The 14138-nt window shown below is 38.3% G+C and overlaps 1 protein-coding gene across 2 annotated transcripts in view; it reads left to right on the top strand.

Moving 5' to 3' along the window:
• The first annotated feature begins 1541 nt into the window (after nt 1–1541).
• The window catches only part of MACC1 (MET transcriptional regulator MACC1), a 33307-nt gene continuing 20710 nt past the window's right edge, over nt 1542–14138 (top strand). The window contains exon 1 of one of the 2 annotated variants that reach the window (XM_015853867.3): nt 1542–2107. In XM_015853867.3, coding sequence (XP_015709353.2) covers nt 2105–2107 — 3 coding nt within the window. In that variant the 5' untranslated portion in view covers nt 1542–2104. The remainder of the gene's footprint in view (nt 2108–14138) is intronic. The other variant, XM_085538505.1, reaches the window with a different exon arrangement.

Below are 14138 nucleotides of genomic sequence, written 5' to 3' on the forward strand. Positions count from 1 at the left end.
GGTAAAATACTTTGTGTTGGTTTTTTTTTGTTTTGTTTTTTTTTTTGTTGTTTTTTTCAATCAAAAGGAAGGACTGTCAAAAACATACGGCTCTAAAAATATTTCTACTCTGAACTAATGTTTCTTCTCTGAGCTAATGATGATCTACTCAGGAAAATGAAGTCTCAGGAAGGTATTTTAGCTAAATAGAAATTTTAAGGAATAATTTGAGATGATAGAAATGAGGTTGAAATTTAGAGATTAAGATACCAAAATCTTCATTCCTATTCAAATGATATTACTGTAACAATGAATTTCAGCTTGTTTGGATGTGTCATTGTCTCCTGTATTAGAGAGGGATAGTAATTCCTAACTCAAAAAACAAGGAAACAAACAAACAAACAAAAAAACAAACCCACCACCACATAAACATAAACAAAATAAATAAATAAAATTTAAAAATCTAATTAAAAACCCCAAGAAAGTAAGATATATAACAAAAATTAAATATTTGCTTTCTCAGTATCTCCAAGCAAACTAATAGATGTCCCCGAAAATGTTTCCTTTAATCTCATGACAAAATTTTAACTGAACTATGTGTTCTATTTCCAGGCCTTGAGTTTCCAAACTAGATGTTCAAAAAGGCAGTGGAAATAGAAATCAGTTAAGTTTTCTGTTCTCTAACCTCCTGCTTCTGACAGCAGAGCAGAGCCCTTTTAACGATCCATCTAGTTGGTTAGGACATTTGGAGCATATCTTCTTTTTAATCTCTGTCACCATCACTGCCTCAGTTTATTATATGAAATAGACTTTCACAATCCCATAAAATCAGTTAGGAAGGCTGTTTCTGGATGAGCAGGTAGAAGAGAAAGTATTGAATTCTCTGAAGGATTTGAAAAATAGTAGGGGCTGCAATGGAATGACCCTTTAGTTGAAATGGTGCTGGTACTATTCCTTCAAATACATTTCCCCTTACACTTTTACCAGATTAAACTATTTGCTTAACTTGATTTCACTTTTCTACTAGCCCTGGTTGGACAGAACCACACTTTTTTTTTTTTTTTTTTTTTGTTGGAAGTTGCCCACCAGTATTGACACCATCTGCTCCAGGATTCTGTTTTTCTACAATTTTTTTATCTTGGTTTGTATTTCAGCTTTTTGGAGGTTGGCTTAGAAAGTCTGCAAAGCTTCTTTTCATCAAAAGAAATCTTCAGCTGTGAATTTTAAGTGCTACTAAAATAGTGTTGGCACATAAGAACTGGACAGGAAAATCATATTTTCTCCAACTACCCATGACTTGCCCGCTTCAAAGACCATTTATCATACCTCTCTGTGACTATGGTCTTTGTCTTTATATCCTAAAGAATGCTGAAATAATTATTGCATCAACTGTGATATCATGCTTGGGAAAACGCAATTTCCTAAAGGTCACAGGGCCAAAAGGAAATCTTTCTGCTTGGAATGTTTCTGCCTTGGCTCCTCTATAGGTGTCTTCTCAAGCCATTGCAGCCCCTTGTTCATTTGCTTCCTCATACCCAGTTGTCTGATTACCTTACATGCATGGAGATCCCCAAACCGGTCCAACAGGTTCATGCAATTTTGGTCGCTGTATTCATTGCCTCTAAATCTAATTATTTCTAACCCTGAACTTTATCAGAAGCCCTTCCTTTGCCCCCTCCAAGCACATTCAACAGATCTGTCATGTGGCTTGTGAAAGCAGAAAACCTTAAACAGCTCCTGGCAGCGCATAAGGAGAACACATTCTCTTCTTTTCCACGCGCGCCTATCTCTCCTCCCCAGGGCGAAACTCCCACACCACCTCTTCTGGTTTCAGGTGTAATCATAAACCAGCTGAAGGCAGTTGTGGGTAATGTAGTTCCTTCACTCTCTTCTGACTTCTTGCACAAGTGGTGCTAGGTACTTGCTAGACTGCAAATTCCAGCAGGCATTGTTCAGCACCTCTCCGAGACAGACACACACCAGGTGTGCTCTTAGCAGCTAACCCAGCCCTCAGCACGCTGGTATTTTTCAAAGCCAGAGCAAAGAAATAGGTGCTCTTTCAACAGGGCTGATGTCCCGAACCACGGCATAATTTGGATCTAAGTGGAGGATCTTAGTTTCCAGAATGGTGAGTTGTTTTATTTTTTTACTTTTTGTTTTTTTTTTTTGTTTTTTTTGTTGTTGTTTTTTTTTTATTATTAAATATATATATATATATATACATATATATATATATATATGAAGTGTTTGTATGTTTGTATTTAAAGTATTTCTGAGGGTCTGAGATACTGCAATTATTGTTTACTTAGTAGTAAAGCTGCAGTCTGCTATCCTGTTTCTGGCTATAGCTAGTGCTGGGTACCTCTAGAGAAGGTGCAGAACCTTTGTATATTTTGGATTGCATGATACTGTACCCTAAGGTAGTTTGAAATGTATGGAAGAAGGCACTATGCTTGCTAATTGCTGGTGATTGCCACTCCTGAGAGGAAAAATAATACTGAGACCCTAAAAACTTTAAATTAGCCAGTATTAAGCTGACCTTCCATGTCTTTCATCTTTTGTGAAAAAAAAGCCACTGCTGGTTGGGTGGGTATGTGCTTTTATTTATTGATTTACTTCCTTGTTGTTGCTAGGTTCTGTTTTTTTTTTTCTCTTTCTGTTTCTGTTTCTCTTTTCTTCTGTATGAACAGAAATATTCCTGTTGATGCATGCAGCAGTTGCTCTGGCCCCGAGCGCTTTGTCAGAGAGAGGTCTGGAACATGCAAGAGGGTGTGCTGAACACCACATCAGCATCTTCATTGTTAACAAGAAAGCTATTAGAAATCAGAAAAACAGAGTTTAAAGAGCATGTATGCTTCTGACATTTAACGTATTTGTTCTGTATTAAAAGGATTCTTGAAAGGTTGTATCTCTATGCTGAATGCAAAAAAACTGCTGACAGACCTTGAAAAAACTCTCTCTATGGCTAAAAATATGACAAGTGGAGCTGGCTAGTCTGTTTAAATGAAATAAAATCCCAACCCCACAAACAAACAAACAAAACAACCACACATTTAAATGTAAGACAAGGAAGAAACAGTTTTTGTTCTCTTCCCACCTGTTATTATTGCTCAGCTAGTAACACCTCTGCTTTGATAAAAATTACTCTTTAAAGGAGTCTGTTCAAAATCTTAGAGCTTGAGAATCATTTGGAGGTACATTTACTATGAACCGAAAGTAAGTATCCTTCTGAATAAGTGGGGGAGGGAAGGGATCATTTTTAGCATGCATTGCACAGATTTTGGGAGAAACAAATTATCACATTGGAAACAACACTCTTCATAGCCCAAAACCGTATTTTTTACAGAGGTTGACATGAAATGCTCCAGTGAAGAACTTACACATTGGAACTAGCTTGATGGTGTCTGTTTTGGATGGGTGACATCCAGGGAGATTTACAGCACAAATAGAAGCTGATTACTGTCTTCCTGGAAGCTGTAAAATTGTGTTGATGTTGAGTACATTAAAAATGAGGAATACCTTCAGTTGTGTCCACTAAACTCTTTAGTTCAACAATATCCTCTGGGAATCTGTTCAACAAGCAATTATATATTGCAGTAAAAGGCTTATTGAGTATTTAAATGTTTGGTTTTAAATGTTATTCTTCTCTGTCTATTTTCTCCTCTCCTCTCATTATGAGAATGGTTAATTGTGTTCAATTGCATGCTTCTGTTACTCAGTTTTCTCTTAACTCTGTCATAGGGACTTTCAGCTTGTGGCCCAAGAATGTTGGTGTTTGGTGGACTCTCTGTGAGGGATTTCTACGAAGGTATCATAGGGAAAACAAAATTTTGAAATGTACTCTCACATCAGATGCCTTTATTTTCTCTTTTCCACAGTAGATGAACTTTAGAAACTATCCATGTTCATGCTACTGTAAACTTTGGAATGAGTCCCATTTGGGGAAGTTCAGTCTTAAAATAAGAATGCAGAATAAGTGAATGAAACTCCAAATTCACAAAGTGAAAGAATATAAATCATGTTAATGTAAAAAACAAAAGACTGAATCCGAAGAGCCAATCAGTCAATGGAATATGATGGTCACTAAAGGATCTCCTTTATAAATATCTGAGCTATTTGTCAGTGGCATCTGTGGTATGTCAGACTTCTGCACCAGAAACTCTATGCTGTGTACTTGAAGGAAAAAAAAGAGAACATAGTAAGCATAGATCTCTCTGGAACTACAGACGCTTCCACCCCTTCTACTACAAAATACTACATAGGATCCTAAGTTTCCTCCCAGATCCAATGATGGGAAATGGAATGTGGTTGGAAAAACAGAAAGGAGCTGTTTTAACAGTGTCCCTGTCTTGACAATCCCATACCCTGCTGCTATTACACAAAGTTTAGACTGATTTAACCTTAAGTCTTTTTAACTTCTAGAGAAGCATTCTCAGTAAAGCTGAGGTCATATATTCATATGAAACATGTATATGTGTTGGCTCTGTAATATTTTTCCATATTTTCATCTGCTTCTTAGTACAGTCCTGTATCTTATTTGACTTTTTGGCGTCTCTGTACTTCAGGCAAACTTGTCCAGAGTCATTAGTAAATTTTTCCTAAGAAACTGAAACTAGTTTAGAACTCAATTCATAAGAACATTTAAAAAGTGTACCTCCAAAAATGCCACTTGATGTTCTTATATGCGGCAAACTTAATCTTATGCTGCTCAAGTTATTAAAATTTCTGGTAGTTCTTTGTAGTTTCTTGGAGCACGAGTAACCAAAATATTTTGCTTTGTGAGCAAACACTTTCAGCTTACTTTTCACTGACCTTGCCTTCCCACCCAACAGAACTTCAGTGAAGTGAGTGTCTACTTCAGTGTCTATTGTGTACTTCAGTGTGCTTAGCCACAGGAGTGCATGCATAAGGAGGAGTGGAAGCAAAGTTGATGCAGGGCTTTGAACCATGAAAAGCTTCAGGAAAGGGAAGCCTTAGAGCTTGCAAGGATAATATATTGTACTCTTTGTGGGGGATGGGAAAGGTTTTTAGGTTCCTTTAAATGAATTTCATAGGAGGCATTCACTGTGATGATGGGAGTCCCTTACTTGCACAGCTGAGCTTCTCTGTTTGAGCCAGTCTACTCAGGAGGAAGCCAGCTATGGATGAAATCTTTCTTACGAACCTGAGGATGCTGCCTTCTTCTTAGTGTATGGGTGACTCTGTTCTGAAACCCAGTGGGCATTTTGGCAGCCTACAACAGGCACTTCTAGATCTTCTGCTCTTAGGATTTGTAGTCCAAAAGACTCTGGATGACAGTTATAGGAATCCTAAATGTAGACAGTTGAATCAGCCATTTTCCTTAGCTGTATCAATGGGAAAAGGATCTTTTCAAGTTCTTAGAGGAAGTATGTTTCCATTGAAGAATTTGAAGTCAAAATGTTCTTTGTATTCCTCTTCACAACATGCCTGAGACACGGGGAGCTGCTATTTTACTTTGGGAAAGGTCTTGCTTTACGTTTAAGCTGCTCTAATGGCTACTTGCTGCTGAACATGGTAGTCCCACTTCTCTCACCTTTCTATTACATCCCACAGAGCAGTACAGATACTGACTCATTGGTGCCTGGGACAGCTCACTGTGAGACCAGATAAGTAACAGTAAGACTGCTGGTTTCTGGAACAGCCAGCCCTGCAACCAAGTAGCATGCTCAAGAGCAGCCTTAGCCTTAAGCACAATTGCCATGTGATCCTGTCTCTTGTTTAAAGCCTTAAAAACATGACAGATTTGACCTTAGTTCTATCCCGAGCTTGCTCTGAGTACTCTGATGTCCATCCCTCTCTCCATAGAAGCATATAATTCTCACTTTCTCCAAATGGGAGCTCACAAACATTTAAGATGATTCTCAAGTGAAAGAACTGTTCCAAAAGTATAATGCCTGCTATTTTGTCATGTTGGCCCATGGTGTCAGGGGCAGATGTTGATGCTATGGCAGTAGAACTTGAACCTTCCTGTCAATATTTCTTTACATTTTGTTACCATTATATAGATGGCAGCAGAGGGGCAGTCTGACAGAACGGCATCTGATACGGAAGTGTGGATGAATCAAAGGAGTGGAATTAAATTCCTCTATGCAGAAAAAAATGGTACCCACTGACATTCATTGACATCTACTGAAACTTCACAGAGACCAAACAGTGAACATGTGGGGTGGTGCATTTCAGCAGCAGTGACAGTAACAGTGGATCACCTCCACTGGCATGGATTCTTAAGGTGTGTGACACGCAGGCTTTTGTTCATTACTGACAAAAATGCATAGCTAAGGGGACGTGACAATACTGAAGAGTAGTGTTTTGTAACTGAGAATTCTCTATCAATAGTGCTATGGCACTCTTTGCAGTTCTTATAGTTTCCATGGTAATAAATAGGAGACATTACTTCTGGAGTGAACTACGTAATGGACTTTTACTTCAGTTTTCACAGAATTCTGGTTAAAAAAATAATGGTATTAATTCTGTTTGTGCTTTTACTTACTAGTCCTACCTGCTAACGGCATTGCTTGCCCACTGTGCCAGTCCTCTTACTGTCACACCAAAGCAAACATCTCCTTGCCTGCTGGCTGCAGTAAGCTGTATAAGAAAACATTTGTGCGGTGACTTAATGAGTTGTTTGAGTTCCCACCTTAGCCTGGGTCTATCAAGATCAAAACTTTCACCAGTAGGATCAAAACTTGTGATCCATCTCTGGCAGATCCTGCAGTCCAATTTAAGTCCTATGATCTAATTGGGAACAGAATTTGGGTATGTATTTACAAGAAGAAGAAACTGTATTTCTACATGCACTAAGCGGCATAATTAAAAGGAAATGACTTAGCCTGAAATAACCGAGGGGAGGGGTGGGGCCACTGGCAAGACTTTTAGGTGGTTGGCTTTATTCATAGGTGATCTCATGCAGCACTAACTCTGAGCCCTGGAGAAAAGCCTGTAGTGTGGTGATCACCTTTTTGAGCTCCTTTTCTCTGATCTGCTTGCCCTAATTTAAGGGTCTCTGTAAAGATGAAGGGTTCAACATATCAGGGAGACAAGAACTCCCTGTTTACTTGTAATGCTGCCCTAATTCCTGCAGCATAATTTGTCACCTGTTGTTCTGTATGAAATTATAGTGCTTTGAACCTGAGTAATGGCTGCTTGCTCTTCTGCTCAGTGTGTGGGTATGTGAAGTTTTTTGACTTCCCATTTGAAACTTGGTCTCTCTAACTCGCTTCCAGTAGGTTTTATACTATATATTATAAAAGTGAAATGAGCAATGCAAGAAATACACCCAAGGAAACATCTAGCAGTTCTCACCAGAAGGAGCTTCTAGCTGAAGTGTTCACAAGTGTTATCTCTCAAGGGGTGGGAAGAGGACAGCTAAACAAAACCTTACCCTGCACTTTCCATGCATTGGACAAACTACTATGAGCTGGTATGGGGCAAAGTTTTCCAGTCCTGCAGCTAGGTAGTACACAGGGCTAATTTGTGGGTTACATTAATTCAGTGAGCTAAAAAAACCCACAGTTAAACTCCACATAGCTATGAGGACTGTGGGAGAAGCTAGCATGGTAGCTCAGTGGGATAAGTGCTGTTCTGAGGTGCTTTGAAATATTCGAAGGATTCATAAATAATTTAGTTGTAAATCATAATTGGACAATTTTCTTGAAAGCTGCACTTAACAGAAGTTGCATTCACCATCACTACTTTTTGTTTGTTTTCTTTTTTTGTTTTATGAAGTAATAAAGAAAAACAGTGGTGAGTGTGTATAATCTCTCTCTATATTGGTAATTTTCTACAACGTGTTAAACATAACTGCTGCTTTTGATTTCTTCTGATAGCTGAAAAGCAAGGCCAGATGTGCCCATGCTACACAGCTCTCAGGAGCTGTTTCTAATGCTTGCCTTATTCTTCAGTTAGTTGCCTCTTTAGAGTGTGAGCATTTTGAGATGAAGAATGGCTCTTGTAATACTTATGCAGTGACTGTCAAAGCCCTGTTTGCCGTGGTAGCTTTCTTCCCAAGGCACTCAAATGTCCTCTGTTCTGTCACTGGTTTCCTGTGTGTTCTGAGCCAGATTTTTAAGCTCAGTGCTTGTTTATGCAGCTCTTATGGTAGGAGTGAAAGACATGGTAACATGCCTATTGATCTCCTCATGTTTTAGTTTTTGGTCTGTAAACTGGTTTTCTCCACTCCTCCCTCCTACCAGCTTCTGTCTCTGCCCTTCCTTGTCTTGTGCTCCTTGTGACCAGGATGGGCTTACTGTGTATTTGTTCGAAGCTTAGGAGAGGGTTGCTGTTGCAGCTAGGTCTGCCAGGATATAAATGAAAAACTAAACCGTAACCCTCATTCGTGTCCCACCATAATATAAACATCAGCTCTGGGTCTTGAGATTGGATGTCTCTCTAACTGTTCCAAGTCAATAAAAATGTATTTAGCTTGGCAGAATAATAGTAAGGTGAATGTCTGAGCCCTTGGTTCTGCATAGGAAGAGTAAAGGCAATAAATTTGTTTCTTTTGGCTTTGAAATCTGTGAATAAATCACATCTAGTGATTCTGAAAGTGTCCAACAAATAGACAAGCTGCCAGCTTTTGAGTTTCCGTGCCCATAGTCCTAAAGTCCATGTGCCTCAAGCCCTGTTCCTCTTGGGAGAGGTGGGACGGGTATGTCTGTGTCTTGAGCAGCCTATGCCTTCCTTGGGTTGCAAATCGCTTCTTTCTTAATATGGAGAAAGTGGAGTGAGTGAATGCTCACTCTTCTCCTGCAGGCAAAATGTTCTCTGTGGATTATACTTTAAGCCTTTTTTTTTTTTTTTTTTTAATTGCCAATCTCTAAAGAACGTTAAGACAAAAGTATTTGTGTGCATGTTAGTGATTCAGCATACCTAATGAAGACTACAGGCATTGACTCAGCATTGTAAAAATGTACTAGAATCAGTAGCGTGAGATGAATTTAATGATATCACCTAAATAAAATAAAATAATCTGACCTAGCGTACAGAGCAATACAAACTATTCAGTTACACTCAGTCTGCCTTGATAAACATACAGTCATGGTGTGAAGCTCAGCACAGTCTATTGCAGTTCTGAGGATAATAACTTTCACTAAGTTTCATCTAAACTTTGGAAGCAGAACATATCCTTTGTATTTTGACTTCCATATCTCACATTCCTCCTGCTCTCTGTAGTTGATACTTCTTGGTTGGAGAATCTTATGTTCTGTAAATATCTGCTTGTCATCATCGGTGACATGAAAGATGGAAGTCTTCTCTTTTTACCATAACAGGAGACTGAAAATCTCAAATAATAAGTGGCACAAACACGTTTGCACATGTCTGTAGCAAAGAGAAGTAACAGGAATCTCCAGTCTCTCTGCAGCCAAGGAATAAAATCTCTTAAGCAAAGTAACTTGCTATTACACATCAAGGTGCATGTTTGATGTTTACAAGTTAAATGCTAATATGATAACTGCATGTTTTGACACCTGTATACTTCAAACGAGGAACCCCTGACAGTAATGGCAAGGATATGCATGCAGTGGCAGGAGTGAGTTTCTTGGTCTAATGTCTTTCAGACGCACTGTTCATGTGCTTTGTATGTTGATCGCTGTAGAAAAATTATAAAATACCAAATTGTATTTAAAAAAAAAAAAGAAAGTTTAATTTCATTTACAGGAATCTGAAGTATTTCTCATAACATGTATTTTTGAACACTTATTATCTGAAGTAGTAGGAGCTGGTTAAAGATGCAAAACTCCAGACTTCCTGCCAACGAGTGTAATGCTCTAACATCAAAGGCAATGACCTTATGGTAAAGATGTGGAAGCTTCCTCCCACATTTCAGTTCATGTGGAACAAGGACAGCAAACTTACAAAGATGAAACCAAAAAGATTTCTTTAGGGGTGGCATTTGGAAGGTGTTTCTGCGTAGGCTGAATCCTCAGAGTTAGCACATGGCAGATACCTTCAGGTTCCTAAGTCAGAAATACACAACTCTAGAAAGCCTTTATAACCATGGTCTGGATTTCAGTTTATACAACTTGTAACCTTGTACCTGGTTTTAGTTCAAAGCAAACTTTATTCTGCTATCAATGATCAAACTGAAAATGGGCAACTAGAGGAACTCCAGCTTCATGTAGGCAGTAATCCCAAATGACATGGTCTGTGCTGGTACTTGTAGGATCTTTTTACCCTAGGCTGTTAAGGCATATTTGAAATGGTGGTTCTGTTCTTTCCAGTTTGCTGTAGCCAGTGTATGAGGCACTGTTGTCATTTTCTTCCAGCAGGCAGAGATAGCCACATTTCTGCAAGAACAGTGTCAGAAGAACCTCAACTTAAGGTAGTATAAGAAAACTGCCTTTTAAAATAATATATATGAAATTAATTCATCATCAGTGTTTAAATATCCTAGTGATCCCAGATAAATTTTCTGTAACATTTTCTTGATAACAGTAGGCTGGCAATAGTCTACATAGCTGTTTTATTTCATATGCCAGGTGGTTATTCCTTTTAGTGAATGGAGCATCATGTGGCTGCAAAGGTGGTTTTAGATAGCAAATGAGACACAGGATTTTGCAGTGAGGTCAAAGAACTGCAGCCTTTTGAGACAGTTAGTATTACAAAATACTGAATTTGCTTAGTTTATATGAAGTGGAAGGTAAATTCAGTTTCTATAAAGGTTGAACCAAAACAAAGGGTTGGAACCTAGATTTTCACAAGGCTGGACACTGGCTCAGTCTTGCAGTAGCTGCATTATTACCGAAAATGAGTATACTTTATGTAAAAAATCTTGAACGGGGACAGGGCAGAGAGATGAGATTCTGGTGCTTGACCCGCTGGCCTATGCTCATTCCCTCTGCATCTCTAACACTCACTGCCATAGTAAATGCACCTGTATATAGTTAGAAAGTAAGAAAATAGCAAAAGCTTTGTTATCTTTTTCTTCTCACCACTGACATATCAACCAAAAGGAAGAAAGAAAAAGTGTTTTATTCATGGCAAATGGCATGGAAAAATAGAGCTGAGTAAAGAAAGTTTAATGAATGGGCAGGCAGGCTTCTGTGTAGTACCTGCTCAAACTACTCCTGAGCCACTATAACTTTCATCTGCTTCATCAAATTTTGCCCTCAGAAGTCAGTGATGTTGGCTTAGAAGGAAGAGTTGGAACATGTCAAGGTGGAGGTATGGTGCCTGTAGCAGCCTAGGAAGTGAGAGCTGGAGCTGTTGTGTTGCTTTTGGAGAGGATTAGAAGGAAAGGTATTAAAGTCAGTGTAAGAATGTCTGGGCTAAAATATGGTTTTCTCTTATTTGTCATATGAGTAATTCATCCATCTATTCAAGCGGTCAACCACAGATGTTGTTGAGGACTTCAGGTATGGTTTCTGCCTCTGAGCACTCCACAGGGGCAGAAAAAGGAATATACAAATGTGCTTTCAATGGGCAACACTATCTGTAGCACTAAAATCATGTGGTTTTCCTGAATAGGAAACCTAACTTTCCACTGAGGTATTGCATCCATGCTAACGGTATGCATTGCAAGAGGAAGTACTGCTGTTGGAAACCCAGTTGGACATGGCAGTGTAATGGAGAAAATGAAGAACTAAAGAATGTAGGGACTGGAGGAAGAGTAGGGCTGGAACAGCTAGCTCACACAGTGCTTATATTCACTTATTTCTCCCTTTGAAGGATGACTTTGTCATCATTGCATAAAAATGGATGACCATTGGGTAGTAAATAAGAGAAGTACAGGCATGCGCTTCTCTCTAAATAGGAACAGATAGTTCAGTCAATGAAATGTAAAGCAGCAAGATTTGAGAACTAACTTTAGACATTTAAGGGCAAGGAATTTTTTGGGAACTTGTTGACTCAAATCTTGAAATCGAATGTTTCCTTAGAATAACATGCATGCAATCTTCAGCATCACATGCATGTATTAAACTACCAGCAATGTTTAAAGCAGCCATTCCTCTGTCTTCATATGTAGTACTTCTTAATACTGAAATACCTAGTTTGCTGCAATCAGAGATGGATTTTTAGATGGGATCAGATATTATATGGTAATTTATCTTCCTCTGACTTAATTCTTTTTGCTGAATCATCACCACTTCAGGATCCATCTGGCTCTATTATTTCATATTAATCATATTATTTCTGTAAAAGTATGTCATTTTTAACAATCTATTCATAAATATCTAAGAATACAATTTGGAGATTAAAATGTCCTTCACTGGTAGAGAAATTACCCATTTAAACATAAATTCCTTTTAAAATAAGTAAGATTTTTAATTTTTTTTTTAAATTTTTTTCCAGTCAAGAATATTTGTATAGGGAGTGTCTGCAATATAATAAGAGGTACTGGGTGTGACTTTTTGAGAACAAAATTTGCTTTTTTTTTGACTTCTTCTCAATTCTTCCCTTCAAAATTACAGTTTCAGCAAACAATATCAAAAATAACTTCAAAATACTGGCAGGTGCAACTTAAAGGGTATCCTGTCACTAGCAATGCATGCACAAATGTTTTCAATGAAATGACATCTCACTGCCAGAGAAAAAGTCCTGACCAAGTTTTGTAGTCTATGGTTCCCACAAAAAGCAGTAAAGAAAATATGGGCTTTCCGCAATATTCCTTTGGAAGAGTCACAGTGATTAAGACTCCACTGGATGCTCTCTTCCTGATTTTGCTAAAATGCCAAGGACTATTAAACAAGCCAAAACAGATCAGTACATGAAAGACACGTATCTGCTTTTTCTTTAAAAAATAAATAATAAAAAAAACCAATTCATAATTTGTCAGATATACTATTTGTTCTGTCACTTATTCGTGTGTCAGTTACAAAGTCAGAAGTAAAACAAAATGTAATTTTTGAGTGTGCTGGAGAATGACTATGCTATAGTTAGAAACTCTCTAAACTAGATCCACTTAACAACCTAGGCTGGGGTCTTTCTTCAGGCATTCACCTCATTTTCCTAAAAGAGCGCACCATAGTGCCTCATACAGACAGCATTTCAAGCTGAATTTTCTCTGAGGTTCATGTTGCATGTTTTGCTTAAGTATCTTCAGTCTATGGCTGTAGGAAATGTAGGTTCAGTACCTAGGGAGGTATGTCAATTTCACGGCTGGAAGTTCAAGACTGGGTCCAGGCACACTGTCAGTCACATTGCATTATTGTGTCTGTTTTAGTTTGGTATAGGAAAAAAATCCTACATCTTTGCAACTTGTCCAGCTGATATACATGCTTAACATCACTATATTGATTCTAATTATAAAGTTAAGAGCTTAGAAGCACTGTGAGTGAATAAAACAATCACCTTTCTCTGCTGGTGGATTCCTTGGTGCTTTGACTAGCGCCATGAAGAGAGTGCAGCTTTTGAAGGGTTTCACTTATCACGCCACTGGACTAGCTGAGACATTAAATGTTAAAAGTCAAGAGGGATTTTTCCCCTTCCTGTGCTCAGCCCTTCAATTAGTTACTTTTGGGAAATATGTGACTTGATGAAATGCATGAATGCTGGATTCTGATGAAGAACAAGTTCACTATTTTTCCTGCACTGGATTTCCTGGAAATTGTTATCCTTTACTTGTGTTCTGAGTGGATAGCAAGTGTACTGCTTTCCATATATAACTGTAGGAACATTAAACATTTAGATGTTGCCAAAATCCAGTGTATGGAAAAAGGAAGCCTAATTTTTATTTTTATTTTGTTTTTGTTTATTATTATTATTTTGCTATGACTGTGACTCCAAGACACAGGCTTTTAGTTAAAATAAAAATAAAAATAAAAAATTCCCTTTATTATTCTGTCAGCCATGACATTGTAAATCATTCACAACTATAGATGTTATTGCTGCTTCTTTTCCCCCTGCTCTCAAAGAGACCACAGCTTATATCTGTCCCTCTGCAAATTCACGAGCCTTTTTTTTCTGGGAAAAGCATAATAAACACTCTGCAGGGAAGCTGGGAGTGCTGTCTAAGCAGACACAGCATGTGGGTGCCTAAGGCCCCATAGTCCCTCAACTGGCAGGTAAGCTGCTCAATTAAAGACCCAGTGTAACCTCTGCCTACAGCTTGGTTATGAGAAAGCCTAATTAGCAGGAAAAGATGAAAGCAAGGGAAAAATACTCAACAGATGGAGTATCCTGTATTTACAAACTGATCA

This window comes from Coturnix japonica, chromosome 2, assembly GCF_054131305.1.
Source record: "Coturnix japonica strain WE chromosome 2, WE-NBRP24, whole genome shotgun sequence".
In the NCBI taxonomy this organism is placed as follows: domain Eukaryota; kingdom Metazoa; phylum Chordata; class Aves; order Galliformes; family Phasianidae; genus Coturnix; species Coturnix japonica.